Source organism: Dreissena polymorpha, chromosome 5 (assembly GCF_020536995.1).
Source record: "Dreissena polymorpha isolate Duluth1 chromosome 5, UMN_Dpol_1.0, whole genome shotgun sequence".
In the NCBI taxonomy this organism is placed as follows: Eukaryota; Metazoa; Mollusca; class Bivalvia; order Myida; family Dreissenidae; genus Dreissena; species Dreissena polymorpha.
The window spans coordinates 75413319-75431810 of record NC_068359.1 but is presented as its reverse complement, the minus strand read 5'-3'; the positions used below and the strand labels follow the sequence as shown (position 1 = coordinate 75431810).

At 36.7% G+C, this 18492-nt stretch overlaps 1 protein-coding gene across 1 annotated transcript in view; it reads left to right on the top strand.

The window, feature by feature from the left end:
- Positions 1-18492, top strand: part of LOC127831352 (uncharacterized) — a 71356-nt gene that overhangs the window by 43849 nt on the left and 9015 nt on the right. Inside the window, exons 39-48 of the mRNA XM_052356320.1 lie at positions 59-750; positions 1127-2580; positions 3115-6476; positions 6953-7267; positions 8403-8531; positions 9657-9801; positions 10545-10687; positions 15287-15369; positions 15931-16837; positions 17438-17660. Of these exons, the coding sequence (XP_052212280.1) occupies positions 59-750; positions 1127-2580; positions 3115-6476; positions 6953-7267; positions 8403-8531; positions 9657-9801; positions 10545-10687; positions 15287-15369; positions 15931-16837; positions 17438-17660 (7453 nt within the window). The remainder of the gene's footprint in view (positions 1-58; positions 751-1126; positions 2581-3114; positions 6477-6952; positions 7268-8402; positions 8532-9656; positions 9802-10544; positions 10688-15286; positions 15370-15930; positions 16838-17437; positions 17661-18492) is intronic.

Below are 18492 nucleotides of genomic sequence, written 5' to 3'. Positions count from 1 at the left end.
GGAATACATAAATATTTCTTGTGAATGATTATTATATCAAATGTTTTGGGTGTTCCAGTTCTTGTCGATACCACTCCTCCCATAGCTGGAATTGTGCTTGACGGAATACGGAATACAACTGAATTGAAATATAGCTCAGAAACCGTGTCAAAGCACGCAAACTGGCGGGATTATAACGACACTGAGTGTGGGATAACCAACTATAAAGTTCATGTTTACATTAACAACGAATTGAAAAAGACTATTGAAACAGGGACGTTTAGTGAGTTAGAAGATCACACAATTTCCATGCAGCATAAGGACGAGGTGTACTTCCATGTACACGGGGTAAATGGGGCTGAATTAGAAGCATCAGCCAGGTCTGATGGCTTTATGGTGGATCATACTCCTCCAATCATGACTGAAATATCTGACAATCAGCATGGAAACAGATACCAAGCGGACAAATCAAACTTGAATCTGAAGTGGGATTTCTCGGACAGTGAATCCGGCATAGGCATGTATAGAACGGTGGTTTACGAAAACCGCCACGGTATCAAGAAGAAATACTGGCCTGCGACTGAACGATATAATGAAACAAAACCTATGAACTCGTTCAATGGTAAAATGGACTGCACACTCGGTAACTTAAATATGGAGGATGGTGTGACGTATTCTCTGCACGTGACATCATTCAATGGGGCTATGTTAGCCACGGCGCATGAAAGCGCGGGAGTTATGATCGATACAACCCCACCTAGTACTCCTAAGGTAAAATACCACTGACAAACTTCCCTAATGTATTGCAACCAATTATTTACCGTAATCCGCTATTTATTATAAAAGTTGATTAACACCGTTGTTCTTTGCGAAAATTTGTGTAATTCCTATTTTCATAAATATGATGTAACATGAAACACATTTACTTACTCGTTTGTTTTTACAAATATTTATGTATGTAGGTTCGACACAATATATACATAAGGATTAGTGATTTATTTTTCAAATATTTGTTTAAGTTGGTTTGATATAAAAAGAAAACACACACACACACACACACACACGCACGCACGCACGCACGCACACACACACACACACATATATATATATATATATATATATATATATATATATATATATATATAAGGTCAAGGTTGGACTGACGGCAGATGACGAGCAACTTAACGATCAAGGTCAAGTGCTACACACTGATCAGTATGGTATTCGACTCAGTTGGTCTTCAAGAGACTCTGAGAGTGGAATTTCAAAATACGAGGTAGCCATCGGCACAAAAAACAACACGGAGAAGATACTTCCTTTCACCGATTATGGCTCAGATACAACCGCGTATATTTCTAATATTGTCCTGGAAACGTTCAGTGCCGCTAACAAGTTGTATGTCGTCACCGTCAAGGCATCTAACGGTGCCGGACTAGTTTCTGTTAAGGGTGTTTCTAAATATATATTCGTACAACAGGCGAATATTCCAGGTGTTGTCTTTGACGGCAGACGCCTTTTTGAAGATGAATCTTTTACAACTGATCACACGTCAATCGCAGCCTCGTTCTACGGGTTTGAGAGTGAAAGTTGTGACATAATAAACTATGACTGGGCTATCGGAACTACTGAGTTCGGAACCGACATTCTAACATACACTAACTATGGTCTCGTCATGTTAAATGATACACACGGACAATGTCAAATCCATACAGAGTTGTTTGAAGACGTCACTTACTACATTACAGTTCGCGCAGTGACAGGATGTCACGAGGAATATATAGTTTCTTCCTCAGATGGTGTCACACTTGACAGAGTTTCTCCAAAAGCTATATTCAGTGTTGAAGCCACGAATGATACGATTGTTTACATTCAGGATAACGTGATTTATCAGTCAGTAACAGATTCAATATCTATTGTCTGCAATGTTTCAGATAGTCAGGAAATTCAATCTTTAGAATGGGGTCTTGGGTCGCTTCCCAGTTTATCTGACATTGAACCATTTACCCAAGATTTGAAATCGTTGACTAGCGTCGCATTATTAGTTCCCGGTGAAGCGGTGTTTGTGACATTAAACGCGGTTGATAAGGCCGGTAACCAAGAACTTGCGTCATCATATGCTGTGATCGCAGATACAACTGCACCTGAAATGATTGATATTGAATGTACGCAATTTATATCCGTGAGAAAAAGTATCGTTACGTGCAGCTGGCAAACGATTGTTGAAAACGAAAGCATTTTGAAAGAAACCACAATATCCATGGGATCAGCGCAAAATGAGTTTGACATTTTAGACCGCTTTGTTGTTCACAAGGACACGTACAGTTTCACCCGGGATCTATATAACAATATCGATCATTTAAGTAATATTACCGTTGTATTTATTACCGTAACCATCTCGAATGTTGTCGGTCATAAAACAACGTATGGTAGAGAAGTTATTGTAGACAGAACAGCCCCTGATGCCGATCGACTTGATGTCGTAACAAGTGCCACGCAAGGACGTGTGGCAGATCATCATCAGAAATGCCAACTACCCAGAGGATATGTGGAAGTAAAGTTGATCAACGTTGCTGATGAGGAGTCATCAATTGACGACAAGAGGTATTTATTTGACGTCAGTATGTGTAATTTTGACGTCAATATGTATGTATTTGATGGCAATAGGTATGAATTAGAAGACCATTGGTATGCATTTGACGACCGTATAAATGTATTTTACGAAATTAGGTATGTATATGACAGCAAAAGGTATTTATCTGACGACAATATGCATGTTTTGTACGACAATATGTATTTATTTAACTACAATAGGTATTTATTTGACGATAGTAGTTATGTATCTGACGACATAAGGCATCTTTTTGACGATAGTAGTATCGCATTTGATGCCAATATTAATGTTTCTAACAACAATAGGTATGTATCTGACGACAATAGGTATGTTTTGACGACATTAGGTAGTAATAATTATAGTCCTTCTTTATTTCCATTTCGTTGACTTAAGATACACGCATATTCGTTGCACGTTTAAAACAATTTTATGTACCTAAGCGTCTTTTATTTGTGTTTATGCGACCTCAAAATTGTAATTTATCCCTAAAATGATGAACTTGAGTTTAATTTTTCTGTTGATAGATTTGAGATCGCCATCGGAAGCAAATCTTTCGGAACTGATTATATGAGATACCACCAAGTCAGGGCAAACAGCGATGGAATATTTTTTGTAAACAATTTTAAATTAAATACAGGTGATTCTTTTTATGCTACCATCAGAATTTACAACAAAGCCGGATTATACAGTGAGGTTTGTTCGGACAGGGTTGTTGTCAGTCAGACACCGTATCTTGAGGTTAGAGATGGAACCGGCGAAGATATAGACTTCCAGGTCATGCTCAATCTCATTGAAGGCTCCTGGAAATATTCGGACGCATGTCCAATTTACGAAGCGAAATGGAAAATTGAAAGTCTTGCTGGAGAAACATTGTTGGATTTTAAACCCATTCCGAATGCGGGGCAAGTGTTTTATAATGACGAAGTTCAACTTGAAAACGGCATGAAATACATTGTTACTGTTCAGACCATTGACTTCCTCGGTCGTGTTAAAACAGCCAGATCAGATGGTGTTACAGTTCGTATTCAGCCGCCTTTCCCGGGTTTCGTGAGAGATGGTATTGATAAAGACCTCACGTATCAGTTCAGTACAACTGAACTTTCGGCCAACTGGGATAACTTCGGAGATAAGTCTAGCGACCCTACTCAGTCCATTCATCACTATGAAGTCGCCATAGGAAACGACCGGCGGTACGAGAAAACGAGGTCAAACGTGCATTACTTTGTAGATGTTGGACTCAACAATTCGTATACATTTTCACATTTAAATTTGACATCGAAGCTGGTTCGGTATTATGTAACGGTCAGGGCATACAGCATGGCTGGTGGCTTTACAGAAGGCTATTCGAATGGTATCCGAGTTGGATTCAACCTTGACATTATTCCTGGGTCTATTTCCGTAAATAAGTATCAGTCCTCGGTTGATTCGATGGCAATATCATGGAGCGAATTCCAATCAGATATCGACATAATTGATTACAAGGTTGCCATTAGCAGTCACGAAGATATCATTACCAACGACACTGTTGTTTGCAACATAATAACAGCCAACAAGACTGTGTACGATGTTGCCCCATTGCACAGCGTTGGTCTTGACGAGTATAGCAAACTGTCAGGACTTACACTGTTACACAATAGAAAATATTATGTGACGGTTTTGGCTGAAGACGAGGCCGGGATGTGCACGGGGATCACGAGTGATTGGATCCATGTCGACACAACGCCCCCAGAGTTCGGCAAACTTTACATCAACGACATAGAAAGTTCCACTGTTATATATGTTAAAAAGCCATCTGAAATGCAAATCAAGTGGGAAAATGTGAATGATAATGAATCAGGAATAAAAAGCGTTTTTATTAAACTATATGAATGCAGTACGTGTCTGTCGATTGCAGTTACAAGTGAAAATTGTTTCTTGATTGATGAAAATGACGTGATTGATGATACCAAAACGGCGTTTTATGAATTACAAATGAACGCAGAAAATGCATATTACATCACAGTTGAGGTTACAAACGAAGCGAATCTAGTGACCCGCGTGCAAAGTTTTTCAGTCTTAGTGGACATAACACAACCTTTGATTGGCGAAGTAAAAGTAACGGATAACTGGAATGATGTTAAAACATTTCAAAACTCGACAGACAAACTTTCAGGAATGTTGCCAATCGCTTTAACAGAAGTAGACTACTTATGCCCAAGCCAAAAACTGTATTTCCCTGTACGTAGTGAAAACAGAATGCTACAAATAATGCGTGAATTTAAAGACGAATATCTTGTAGTTAATAGCACGGGTGCATATCTTGGAATAGGCTATAATTCAGACTTATCAGCAATCACAAAATCCGGCGTGATATCAGAATCAATGAATCTACAAAGTGGTAATTATTCATTTCATGTTCGTGCAGCCAAAGGATTCGGAACTATAACTACCGTAGCGATAGTAACAGACCAAATCGTTATCCCGTTTGTCATCGAAAACAAACCAGAAGAGGTGGAATTCGACTACAGTAAATTTGAAAATGTCACTGGTTTAGAAGCAGGAAACTCAACTCTCAACGCCACAATGAACAATACAACAACGACCACTGTTCCAAACATATCCTCGAAGCCAAACAATGTCACAAACAGTTCAACATCAGACCTGGAGTACCAAGAGTATGGGATAGGAATTCATTTCTTAGGGTATAAAGTTGGAAATAACAAATTTTATTACCACGTATTTTGGGCCAAAAGCAAATATACCTCCTCTCTAAGGTGGTTTAAGACTTACACAGATTTAAATTCAAAACAAAGCTTCATAATAAAGATCGTAAAGAAATCCGAATATCTCGACAACACAGTTGATGTCGCCCTAATTGTTGCTGGGGAAGAAGTGGTTTCTATTTCTGGTTTCAAGTTTGCCGGAGCCGTGAAGTTAGCTGCGTTGACATGGACCGAGGACAACTACAAACCTCCGTTAGATGACATCTATAAGCCATTTTTCGCAGAGGCAGAATTGAGCTCAATATATGTCCCTGATGTGCAAGACAAACCTTGTCGGCACGGACGCGGTTTCTATGATGGTGAAAGTGGTATCAAGGAACTATGGGTTGGAGCTTCTGACAACAATCTCTCACCAGGCAATATTCGTGCGATGCAACTTTATAAAACTTTCTGCTTTCCTTGCATTAAGCCTTGTGATATGCTTTGCAACGAATCGTGCACTGTGGAAAAATTGCTAGATGGATTCAACATGGTTAGCATAGATGTTACAAATCTTCATCTTAAAGCATCTGAAAACTCGCCAGAATGTGCCAATATCACAACTGATAACAAATGTAACAGTACTGCTTATTACCTTAATGCAAAACTAGTTAATTTTGCAGGCGAAGAAACACTTGTTTTCTCAAATGGAATCCAAATCGATACATCACCACCTTATTGCGATAATGTTACATGCACCGATCCGGAAAACAGCGAAGATCAGCCAACAAAGTTTACTGGATCAAGCTCTACTATCGGTGCTTACTGGGACTGCGCAGATCAAACGAGCCAAATCGTGAAATATAATGTTCAGATCATCAACACGGAAAGCGGTGCTATTATTATGGATTATGTGGACGTCGGTTTGAAGACCAAGGCGAAATTCAATCTAAAAAATGGTACTTTTGAACACAAGAAACTTTACGAAGTGAGAATATCTGCATTGAACAGCGCTGGATTGGCGTCTATTTTTGCTTGTTCAGTGCAAGTGATCCTTTTTCCACCAGACATTTCAAATATTATTTCTGGTCCTTTGTTTGCCAACCGAACAAATATAGCAGATGACGAAGAACCATATTGGACCGAGTCACAGTCACAGATCGGCATGCAGTGGCAAGGAGGAACGCCTGATATTGAATTCTATGGTATGTAAAATTAAGCAATGTATAATTAAAATAATTGGTCTTTAGAGCTTTACGACTTTTTGAATGGTGGTGTCAAATGTTGGTGATATGAGAATATAAAAACGTTCTATATCGTCCGGAAACGAATTGGTCTTCAAAGGGACCGACCTAAAATGCGACCGAATGACTGACCGAAAGTCAGATAAAACTAAAATTACCCCTAACTCTTTGGTTGGGGCATACTGCCATTAAAACTGATAATAGAAATAATACAAATAACAATTATGATGAAAATAGTAATAATAATAATAATGATAATAATAATAATAATAAAATAATAATAATAATAAAATAATAATAATATTATATTTTTTTATTGTCATTAACTATAACAATAATAATAATAATGATAATAATAATAATAATTATTATTGTTATTTTTATTATATATCATTAATAACATTAATGCATATCGTTGTTATAACTTCTTATTTAAGAATGGCGGATAGGGACTCGGGCTGATGAGGGCGACCTTTTCCCGCCATCCAAGGTTGGAATCAACACGACGGGTTTCTCCGCAATTGTTCAGGGAAAAGTGCGCTTCAGTGATGAAAACGTCGATAGAACTGTGTCTGAATACAGAGATGTCCTGAACATGTCATCAGAAGAACGCGATAACTTCACATCTGCAAGCGAGGCAGAGAAAGCGTTCTTTATGGTTGAGCCAGGGCGTTGTGTGTACCAGTCACTGTCGGCGATCGGCCTGTCAAATTTAAAAAGTAACTTAAAAAAGGAGACAGTGTGTATAAAACGTGAGTATTTAAAAGTGATATCTTTCATAAAACAGTTGCATATGCCAACTAAAACAGTTATGCTATTGTGTGTTAATATCTGAATATTTCGGAGAAGAAAAACACACACACACGAACAATTTCGGGTTAACCCTTGGTGTAGCGGTTATAATGTTAAGGTAGCGCACCTCTAATGATTTCCCGCGATTTCTTCGAAGGTTGAAGAGCTTACTATTAGGTGCCGTAGCCTAGTGGTTAAGGCGATAGACTAGAAATCTTTTGGGATATTCCCGCGCAGGTTCGAATCCTGCCGACGACGTATACTTTTTTTGCGACGCGTTTTATTTATTTTCTAACGTAATTTGATTTAATATGGCATATAAGCTATATTTATTGTTAAATATGTTTCAATTTTTATGCACATTCTTCAATTATTAAAATTAAAACAACGTTACGGCGAAATTGGGTGATTTACTGTTGAAAATACGAACCATGCATGTTGCATTTTTATTTTTATTTCAAAAAGTAAACGGTAAATCTGTCTAGTTCTTGGTATTTTTGCTGTATATAGTGTTTCTATAAAAACTAAGTTTAAAATATGACTTAAATGATACTATTTTGAATTTTATGACACTTTGTTTTTAACCGACCCAATTTTTACTTGGCTGAAATCACTTACATTTCATGGCGCTCTTCCATAGATGAAAATTTGTAAAAAATAAATGTCTGTAAAAGAATACTTATTTCATCTTGTTTAAACTTTAAACACATTTACAGCATCTGTACACACCAACTGCATGCCCATATTTGGAAATTTGAATGAATTATGGAACTTTTATATACCCCAGGGGTGAAAATAAACTGGACAAAAGCCGAGCGTGGGGGTGGTTTTGAAAAAATCGGTATATTTTTTTAAAAAGCATGGAAAGCCTACCTACAAATTTGCATGTAGTTCAGTGAAATGATGCTGATTAAGAAAATAATTAATTAGATTATATTTGGATATGTGCCCATTAGAGGTGCGCTACCTTAAATAAAACATATTTTTCCATTCTGATGCATTTAAATTTTCAGAATAATTTCGTTGGTACTGCAGCAACAGTGTCGCGTTGTTGTTTTGATTTAACAAAAAATGACAAAACTTGTTTTCACACAGGTGCGCAAGATGTAAATCTTAAAAAAGAGGCAGGTAAATCCGTGCTGCGGGCGGTGCGACCTGTCGGATCCTCCACCTGGATTGAAACAAATGACACAGTCGCCGCAGATATTAATGTTGAAATTGAACGTAAGATCTTCCCCTTAATACACTTGTCGAATCTGAACGTAGGTACTGCTACTTAGTAGAGTTAAGTATAGATGTCGAATATGAACGTGAGTACCTCCGCTTTATCAAGTTGTCAAATCTGAACGTAAGTACAACAACTTTATAAAAGTTAGGAAACTTAGCGTACTTACTTCCGATTTATTTACTTTTTAAATCTTAAAGTAATAACTGCTTTTTATGAATGTCGAATACAAACGTCAGTCCTTCTTGCTTAATAAAGTTGCCAAAACTGAGCGTACGTACTTCCGATATAAAGTGTTCTCAATTCTGAGCTTAAATACATCCGCTTGAAAAAAAAGTGTCGACAGAGCGTACTTAATTCTGTTTTATGTGGTTGTCAAATCTAAGAAATATTACATAATATTGTTGTCGAATATATACGTTAGTTCTTCAGCTTTATACAGTTATCCAATCTTATTTTCTTCCGCCTTTTACATTTGTTAAATATAGGCGTTAATTCTTCCGTCTTGTAAAGTTTTCGAATCTGAGCGTATGTACTTCCGATTTATGTAGTTGTAAAAACTGAACGTAAGTACTACCGCTTTATACAGTTGTCGAAACTGAGCGCACTTACTTTCGCATGATAAAATTGTCGAATATGAACTTTTTGTATAGTCGCATTTAATAGTTGTCGCATGTGAAGAACGAACTTCCACTTTATAAAGTTCTGTAAGCTGAATGTAAGTATATCCGCTTTACATACAATTTAGTCTTCCAAACTGAGGGTTATTACTTCTATATATTCTATCGTTGTCATGTATTAATAGGTCCTCAATAAAATAGTGATACTGGTACTGATTTTAACCGTTACTGTATGAATATTATGGACACGAATAGTCGTGATATTATTACAATACGCTGGCGCGTTTGAATAGGTTATACAAAACTAAATCAATCACAGTCTTGTTTTGCGTCATCATCCTCGTGATTGCAATGTTTGTTAGTGATCTTGTTGGCGTCACTATGTCTTGCATTTTATTAACTAGTTGCATAATACTATTTGCAATATTCATAGTAACCCAGGTTGACATTGTATTTTCGCAGTTTTCGCTGATCGGCATTAATATTGTTTGCATTGTTTGATAGTAACCACGGGTGGGATCACGTTGGGAACACTGACGAAGCAGGACTTACAGGGAACATACGGCAGCGCCTCCACGGCCGATTATAGGCCGTTCATCTCCAACATTGAAACAACGCGGCTGCAAACCTCCAGGTTATTGCGCCACAGGTAGACACAGATTAGACTTTACACGTTCAACGTCAGAAAAGTTGATATAGCGTATTTTTATATGTGGGATGTATATTTATTTTGGGAGGGAAAGGCTTTTTAAATGTACCTGTACTTAAATAGACAAACGGGAATTATAACAAGATGGAATTATTTACAATACTTAAAGCTGACAAAGTTAGAAAACAAGACTCGTTAATACGCATTTTTAAGTTAAATATACTATTGCTTACTTGGCTATGATGATGAATATTTAGTTCGACTAAAGTGTATTTAGCGTTTAATGTAAATAAAACCTTTTTTTTAAATTTCAACTAGATAAAACATCATTTATCTCTGTAGAGTTCGCTAAAATAAATGCTTCCCTCTTCTCAATTATGATGAAATGCGTATTATCATCGTTAACATACAGATGTACTCTATAAAAGAAGAAATACTATAATATAAATGAGCCGCGCTCTTTGCAAACGGGGCTTGATGCATGTGCGTTTGTGTCCCAGATTAGCCTGTGCAGTTCACGCGCGATAATCCGTAACGACACTTCCCGCTTTTATCGATTCTTTTCCTTTAAATTAAGTCTCTTCTGAACGAAAATCTAGTTAAGGCGGTAAGCGTCGGCCCTTAGTAGCATGTTCGGACTGCAGAGGCTAATCGGGGACGACACTTTTCGCACATGCATTACACCGCGTTTTTCCTTAGCGAGGCTCATATAGATGTCACTATAATCACGGTTTGTTCTCCAGAATACATCACCTCTGTGACGTCAATTTCTTCCTCTCCCCGTCACCACGCGCTGACGCCTCGCGTGTTATCATCCACGTGACAGTTCCACCTGAATGTGAGAATGACCGTGAGGATCAAACCGCCCTAGTCTTCTGGGACACAAGTATGAAGATCAAATGACTTAAAACAATTAACCTATTTGTTTAAAATCCATTAATATTAATTAAAGTTTTTTTTTGGCTCGTAAACATTATCTATTGAAGAACTGAAACAGTAAGACAGCAACGTACATTGACAAGTTGAAAATGAACAACAACTGCCATAGATCAATTGAAGATGAACAATAACCGACAACAACTGTCATATATCAGTTGAAGTTGAACAATAACCGACAACAACTGTCATAGATTAGTTGAAGTTGCACAATAACCGACAACAACTGTCATAGATAAGTTTTACTTGAACAATAACCGACAACAACTGTCATAGATCAGTTTAAGTTGAGCAATAACCGACAACAACTGTCAAAAATCTGTTGACGTTGAATAATAACCGACAACAACTGTCATAGATCAGTTGAAGTTGAACAATAACCGACAACAGCTGTCAAAGATCAGTTGAAGTTGAACAATAACCGACAACAACTGTCATATATCAGTTTACGTTGAACAATAACCGACAACAACTGTCAACTATTAGTTGAAGTTGAACAATAACCGACAACAACTGTCAAAGATAAGTTAAAGTTGAACAATAACCGACCACAACTGCCATAGATACGTTATGTTGAACAATAACCGACAACAACATCTGTCATAGATCAGTTGCAGTTGAACAATAACCGCAAACAACTGTCATAGATCAGTTGAAGTTGAACAATATCCGCCAACAACTGTCATAGATCAGTTGAAGTACAACTATAACCGACAACAACTGTCATAGATAAGTTTAAGTTGAACAATAACCGACAACAGCTGTCAAAAATCAGTTTACGTTGAACAATAACTGACAACAACTGTCATAGATAAGTTGAAGTTGAACAATAACCGACAACAACTGTCATAGATAAGTTTAAGTTGAACAATAACCGACAACAGCTGTCAAAGATCAGTTGAAGTTGAACAATAACCGACAACAACTGTCATATATTAGTTTACGTTACACAATAACCGACAACAACTGTCATAGATTAGTTGAAGTTGAACAATAACCGACAACAACTGTCAAAGATAAGTTAAAGTTGAACAATAACCGACCACAACTACCATAGATACGTTAAGTTGAACAATAACCGACAACAACATCTGTCATAGATCAGTTGCAGTTGAACAATAACCGACAACAACTGTCATAGATCAGTTGAAGTTGAACAATAACCGCCAACAACTGTCATAGATCAGTTGAAGTACAACTTTAACCGACAACAACTGTCATAGATAAGCTTAAGTTGAACAATAACCGACAACAGGTGTCAAAGATCAGTTTACGTTGAACAATAAACGACAACAACTGTCATAGATTAGTTGAAGTTGAACAATAACCGACAACAAGTGTCAAAGATAAGTTTAAGTTGAACAATAACCGACCACAACTGTCATAGATACGTTAAGTTGAACAATAACCGACAACAACATCTGTCATAGATCAGTTGCAGTTGAACAATTACCGACAACAACTGTCATAGATCAGTTGAAGTTGAAAAATAACCGACAACAACTGTCATAGATAAGTTTAAGTTGAACAATAACCGACAAAAAATGTCATAGATCAGTTGAAGTTGAACAATAACCGACAACAACTGTCATAAATCTGTTGAAGTTGAACAATAACCGACAACAACTGTCATAGATCAGTTGAAGTTGAACAAGAACCGCCAACAACTGTCATAGATCAGTTGAAGTACAACTATAACCGACAACAACTGTCATTGATAAGTTTAAGTTGAACAATAACCGACAACAGGTGTCAAAGATCAGTTTACGTTGAACAATAAACGACAACAACTGTCATAGATCAGTTGAAGTTGAACAATAACCGACAACAACTGTCATAGATAAGTTTAACTTGAACAATAACCGACGAAAACTGTCATAGATCAGTTGAAGTTGAACAATAACCGCCAAAAACTGTCATAAATCTGTTGAAGGTGAACAATAACCGACAACAACTGTCATAGATCAGTTGAAGTTGAACAATAACCGACAACAACTGTCATAGATAAGTTGAAGTTGAACACTTACTTACAACAACTGTCATAGATAAGTTTAAGTTCAACAACAACTGACAACAACTTTCATAGGTCAGTTGAAGTTGGACAACAACAGATTACAACTGCCATAGATCAGTTGAAGTTGGACAACAACATATAAAAACTGTCATAGCTCGGTTGAAATTGGACAACAACAGATAACTACTGTCATAGATCAGTTAAAGTTTGACAAAAATATATAACAGCTGTCATAGATCAATTGAAGTTGGACAACAACTGACCACAACTGTCATAGATCAGTTGAAGTTGGACAGCAACTGACTTCAACTGTCATAGATCTGTTGAAGTTGGACAACAACTTACTACAACTGTCATAGATCAGTTGAAGTTGGACAACAAAAGGCAACAACTGTCATAGATCAGGCCACTCCAAATTGATTTGTTGGTCTACGGATTTTTTTGAAAAAAAGTTGAAGAGGCGAGCGAAAAAAAAAATACTTTTTTTGAAAACAGGAAAATTTTCGAGCGAGCGAAGAGCGAAGAATAAAAAAAATCACATTTCGATTGAAAAGTATTGCATAAACAAGAGATACAGGTTTAAACAGCTATAGTTTACATTCAAATCAATTCTTATACAAAGAAAAGATTCTTTGTACAAACAAGCAATAATATATCTATGAGTTACATTCTTTTCAAATAAACATGCACTAAAATTAGGTTTCAGCACTTAAACTTTAAAATGTAGAACACAAGTCTAAAGCTAGTGTTTTCATATCAGGAATAGCATTACTTGTAAGTTTTAATATAACATCTTCTAATACTATTAGTTAAATAATGTTTATATTTTTATATTGAATAACTCTTCCATGAAGATTCTGCGCTGTTATATGAATTTGCAGCCGTTAAAGCTTCCGATATGATTTCATGTCGGAACGATGCTACAGCAAATTGACGTTAAACGATATTAGGTCGATGTATATCGACCTCATATTTATAGGAGTAAGTTGCATATGACCTTTGACCATGAAATATAACCATATCATTAAAGTGAGGGACACATGTCTACATACTGCTGCTTATATTTGTTCGAGGTTTGCAATAGTGACAGCTGTGAAAAGGTATACCATGTTGAAAGCTGTGAAAAGGTATACTATGTTCAAATAGCACTTGAAGAGGGACAATCATCAAAATGATAATGACAGACAGTCGGACAAAGGCCATACATATAAACCATTGTCGATACCTTATTTTAAAAGGGGCATATCGATGGCTAGTACGATATTATATTTTTCTGAAATAAATTATATACATTACAAAAAACTGTTTTGATGTTTCTAAAATACACGGACCTAGCTCTAAGCTGTAAAGCGTGTTCCGTCAACCATGTATTTTAATACTTCTAAAACATTGTCCCTGTGACTCTTTTAGAACCAGCCTTTACTGATTGTATGTTTATTTTTTGTTCACTTTAAATTGTGTTATAGGAAAAAATTTGCCTACATATAGGGAAATAACGTCCATTTGCCCATTTAATGATGAAAATGCATACAAAACTTACTTCATGCTTCCCTATGTTGTTAAATTGAGCATGCTTCAACGGTATCTGCTGATAGTTGCATGTTCGAACGTGAACAAACACATTCAAATAGGTCATAGAACGAAGCAGATATGTTTATATTTATAAGGGTTCGCTACAGCAACTTTTCACCGCAATTTGTTAAAACGGTCACGCAGGAAGCCATTTTTCTGGTCGTCTCGATCGAATTTTCGAGCGACTACAGTTATCGATTAAAAAGGTTACGAAACACTATATTTGGCATTCATATTCAGCGTCAAAATCGTTTCTGCGAGATTGCTTTTTTTCTTTTTTTAACAAATTAAAAAAAAAACACATGCGCTATGGTTACAGAAGGACACAAAAATGAGTGCGAGCGGTAAAAAAATTATTTTTTTTCCATTTTGAAAAAATAGGTGCGGCAAATCCGACGACCAACACATCAATTTGGAGTGGCCTCAGTTGAAGTTGGACAACAACTGACAACAACTGTCATTGATCAGTTGAAGTTGAACAAAAGCTGACCACAACTGTCATAGATCAGTTGAAGTTGGACAACAACAGATAACAACTGTCATAGATCAGTTGAAGTTGGACAACAACTGATAACAAACTAATAACAACTGTCAAAGATCAGTTGAAGTTGGACATCAATTACTATTGACCGGTTGAAGTTGGTCAACAACTGATATTGATCAGTTGAAATTGGACAGCAACTGATATTGACTGGTTTAAGTTGGAGAACAACTGTGATTGACCGGTTAAAGTTGGATAACAACTGACATTAAAAAGTTGGAATAGGACATAAACTGACATTAACTGACTGAAGATGGGAAGTAACTGTGATTGACCGCTTGAAGTTGGACTTCAGTTGTCATTGACTGTAGAACAACTACGTTCATCGACTATTTGAAAACTTGCACATCAACTGTGATTGACAAGTTTAAGTTTGGTTGCCGTAGAAAAACCTTTTTACATATTAAGTCATATGGTTTCAGAGAAAGAAGCCTGGATGCACATTGACGAAGGATGCAATGAAGTTTTATCGGCCAATTTCTCCAATGGGATGTATACAGCAATGGTAATATTGGAAAACGAAAGTTTAAACGAAAAAGTCTTTCTAAGTACTCAAAAACGAAACGTCAGTCGATGTTATGCTGATGAAATAGGTACATAAACATTTGATCGTCAAACTTTATATAAACGTACATATATGCATTTATAATTTGGTAATATCGGAAAAAGAACGTTTGAATTAAACAGTATTTCTAAGTACTCGAAAACAATAAGTAAGTTGATGCAATACTAATGAAACTGGTACATAAACATTTGATACGTCACACTTAATAACAAAGTAAGTTTATGAATTTAAAATTTGACTTATCAACGTGTCAAGATAGACATGTAAATAATGGGTGTAAAAATGCGCCTTATTCTAGATTTTTTAATTGGCCGGAAAGGAGTTTTCTTTACACATAATTACTGTTCAAATCGTTTATAAACAAAGCTTTTAGTCGGTTCATTTTCAAAGAAAACGCCTTCGGAAAATGATTTACATGTTCATCGTTATTGGTTTATAACGCAAGGTGTATTTTTTACCGTATGATTCCGGTTGTGAATGTAGATTTTTTCATTTCCATAGATATGTCCAAAGTTGAACAGCGCAGGACGGAAAAGAAGAGACGCATCGATTGAACTACAATCACCGATGCATTACAGCCTTGTCAAAATAGGAAACACATTCATCAATTATTCGCCAACAATTGTTTCAGGGAAATTTCATAGTACGGAAAATGAAATTGCAAACTTCGCTGTTGAAACACATGATCCCGAAAACGACACTCTGGTTTTTAAAATCGTCAAAGGGCCAGAAAACCTCCAGTGTAACATGACAACTGACGGGCATTTACGGTGTGAGGCGATTGAAGACGATTTCTACGGCGAAGATGACGTCACAGTCGAGGTCACTGAGACAGATTTGCCAGCGTTTCAACAACCGGTGGCGGTTACAAAACGATTGACAATTGTAATTCATGGAAGCCCCGATAAGACTGAAAGATTCTTTTTTGATTCCAATGACACAATTCATACTGACGTTCACCCCTATTTACGTCACATCATTTTAGTGAATGCCAACCGATCTTCCATCCACTACGCCGGACGGATTGTCCTCGCGGATGTCGACGGTGGCGAGGTGTTTGCTCCTCTGCCAAGATTCAACGCTCTCGGGGACGCCGCTTTTTCTCTGAAGAAGTTATCAACCACATCGGATATCCCTCTGGCCAATTACACTACTAAACGCTACAGAACCGTTGAGGCCTATGACGTGGAGTTTGATTACTCCCCAGAGCTGAAGGGTAAGATGACCCTGGATTTCATAGCCAAGAACGCTGATGACAGCTATACGCCCGGAGTCACTATCGATGTATATGTGATGGAGAACCCGTGCATTCATGGTCAGTGCCACCATCCCACTCTAGGATATGACGCTTGTAAAGATCCGGCAAGGTCATTGTCATTCAGTGGCTTTGAATGTGTATGTGAACCTGGTAAGCACGCATAATAACCTTATTATTAATAAACACATACAAGACATAGGATATATATAAACGGCGTAAATTGCACGTGATTATTATAAAGATATATTATTATGATAACATAAATGTATGTTGTATGCCTCCGAAGGACATCATTTTAAAGTCGAATCTCCTCACCGTCCATTTGTCAGTCCAGTACATGTTATTTTATATCTTAAGTGTCGAATATATTTAATACTTGAAAACAGTTTTGTTTGCTTATACGCTCACTTTTACTTATTGAATACATATTCCTTGGCGTTGAATGTAAGTCAATAAGCAGAGAAATACCTATTCAGGAAACGTTTATAACAATATCTGTATAAGATCAAGTGTACATTGTGACTTATTTAATCCGATCTAAAGAAGAAATTTTGATTAGGGAGAGTCATTTGTTCCCGAACAGTCATGTTGATGTAAAATGAATTTGATATCAGTTGAAATTGACTGTTACTACCACAGATCGTTCTGTTGCAAAACGTCTCGCTTACTATTTCTGAATTCTATGATGTATGACTCCTTAAAGTGGCAATACAATTACCCATATTTCATGTTGTGTTTTACCAAACTAAGGCTATATTGGCGACTGGTGTCAGATAGAAATCGACGAGTGTCAGTGGAGCACGTGTTCCAATATGTACGACTGCGAGGACTTGGTCAATGGCTACCAGTGCAACATCAACCTCCTTAAACTGCTGGCTGTCATCGTCTGTCCTCTCATTGCCATCATTGTCCTCGTGTACATTTTCAGGAGATACATTTTGAAGCTGAAATACATCAGGTTGTCTAGAAGCAGGTAAGTTTTTAAGTGATCTTTTGCTTTAAGCCCATGTTTGAGCAAAGCTCTGTGTGAGATTTAGAAGTCACTTTTGGCCCATGTTGAGGTAATATTTCTGCTCGATAGTAAGCAATTAATTTTAGACTGTTGTTTCAAATTTCGGCACGTGATTTATTGTTGAAGCGACGTTTAATGTTACATTTAGCTTATTATTTTACCTCATATTAAAGCTACGTTCAGCGCGCAATTTAGGCCTATATAGAAGCAAAGATTAGCGTCCGATTTTAAAGTATCTTTCAGCTGATATTAAACTATGTTCAGGGTGGAATTTCGCAGTCTTTTGTAGCAAATATTTAAGTAAAATTTAGTGAGATTTATCAATCACTTTTAACTCATATTGAAGTTGCGCTTATCTTGGAATTAAGCAGTCACCTTTAGACCTTATTGGAGCAGTTTAGAGAGACATCTATCAATCATGTTTTGCTCATATTGCAATTACTTTCAGCCTGGAATTCGGTAGTCATTCGAGCTATATTGAAAAAAAGAAGAATGAGATTTATCATTCATTTTTAGCTTATATTGAAGCTACGTTCAGCGTGGAATTTATCTGTCACTTTTAGGCTATAAGTTAGCCTAGGATTTATCACTTATTTTAACCCACATTTAAGCAAGGTTAAGCTTAAGATGTACCAAATACTTTAAGCCCATATTAAATTAACGTTCATATTGAGATTTACTTATCACTATTAGCCCATATTGAAGTTTGGAGTGAAATTACGCACTCTCTTTTAGCCTATATTCAAACAAATTTAGCGTTGAATTAAGCAAAGATCTATAAAGAAAACAAAGA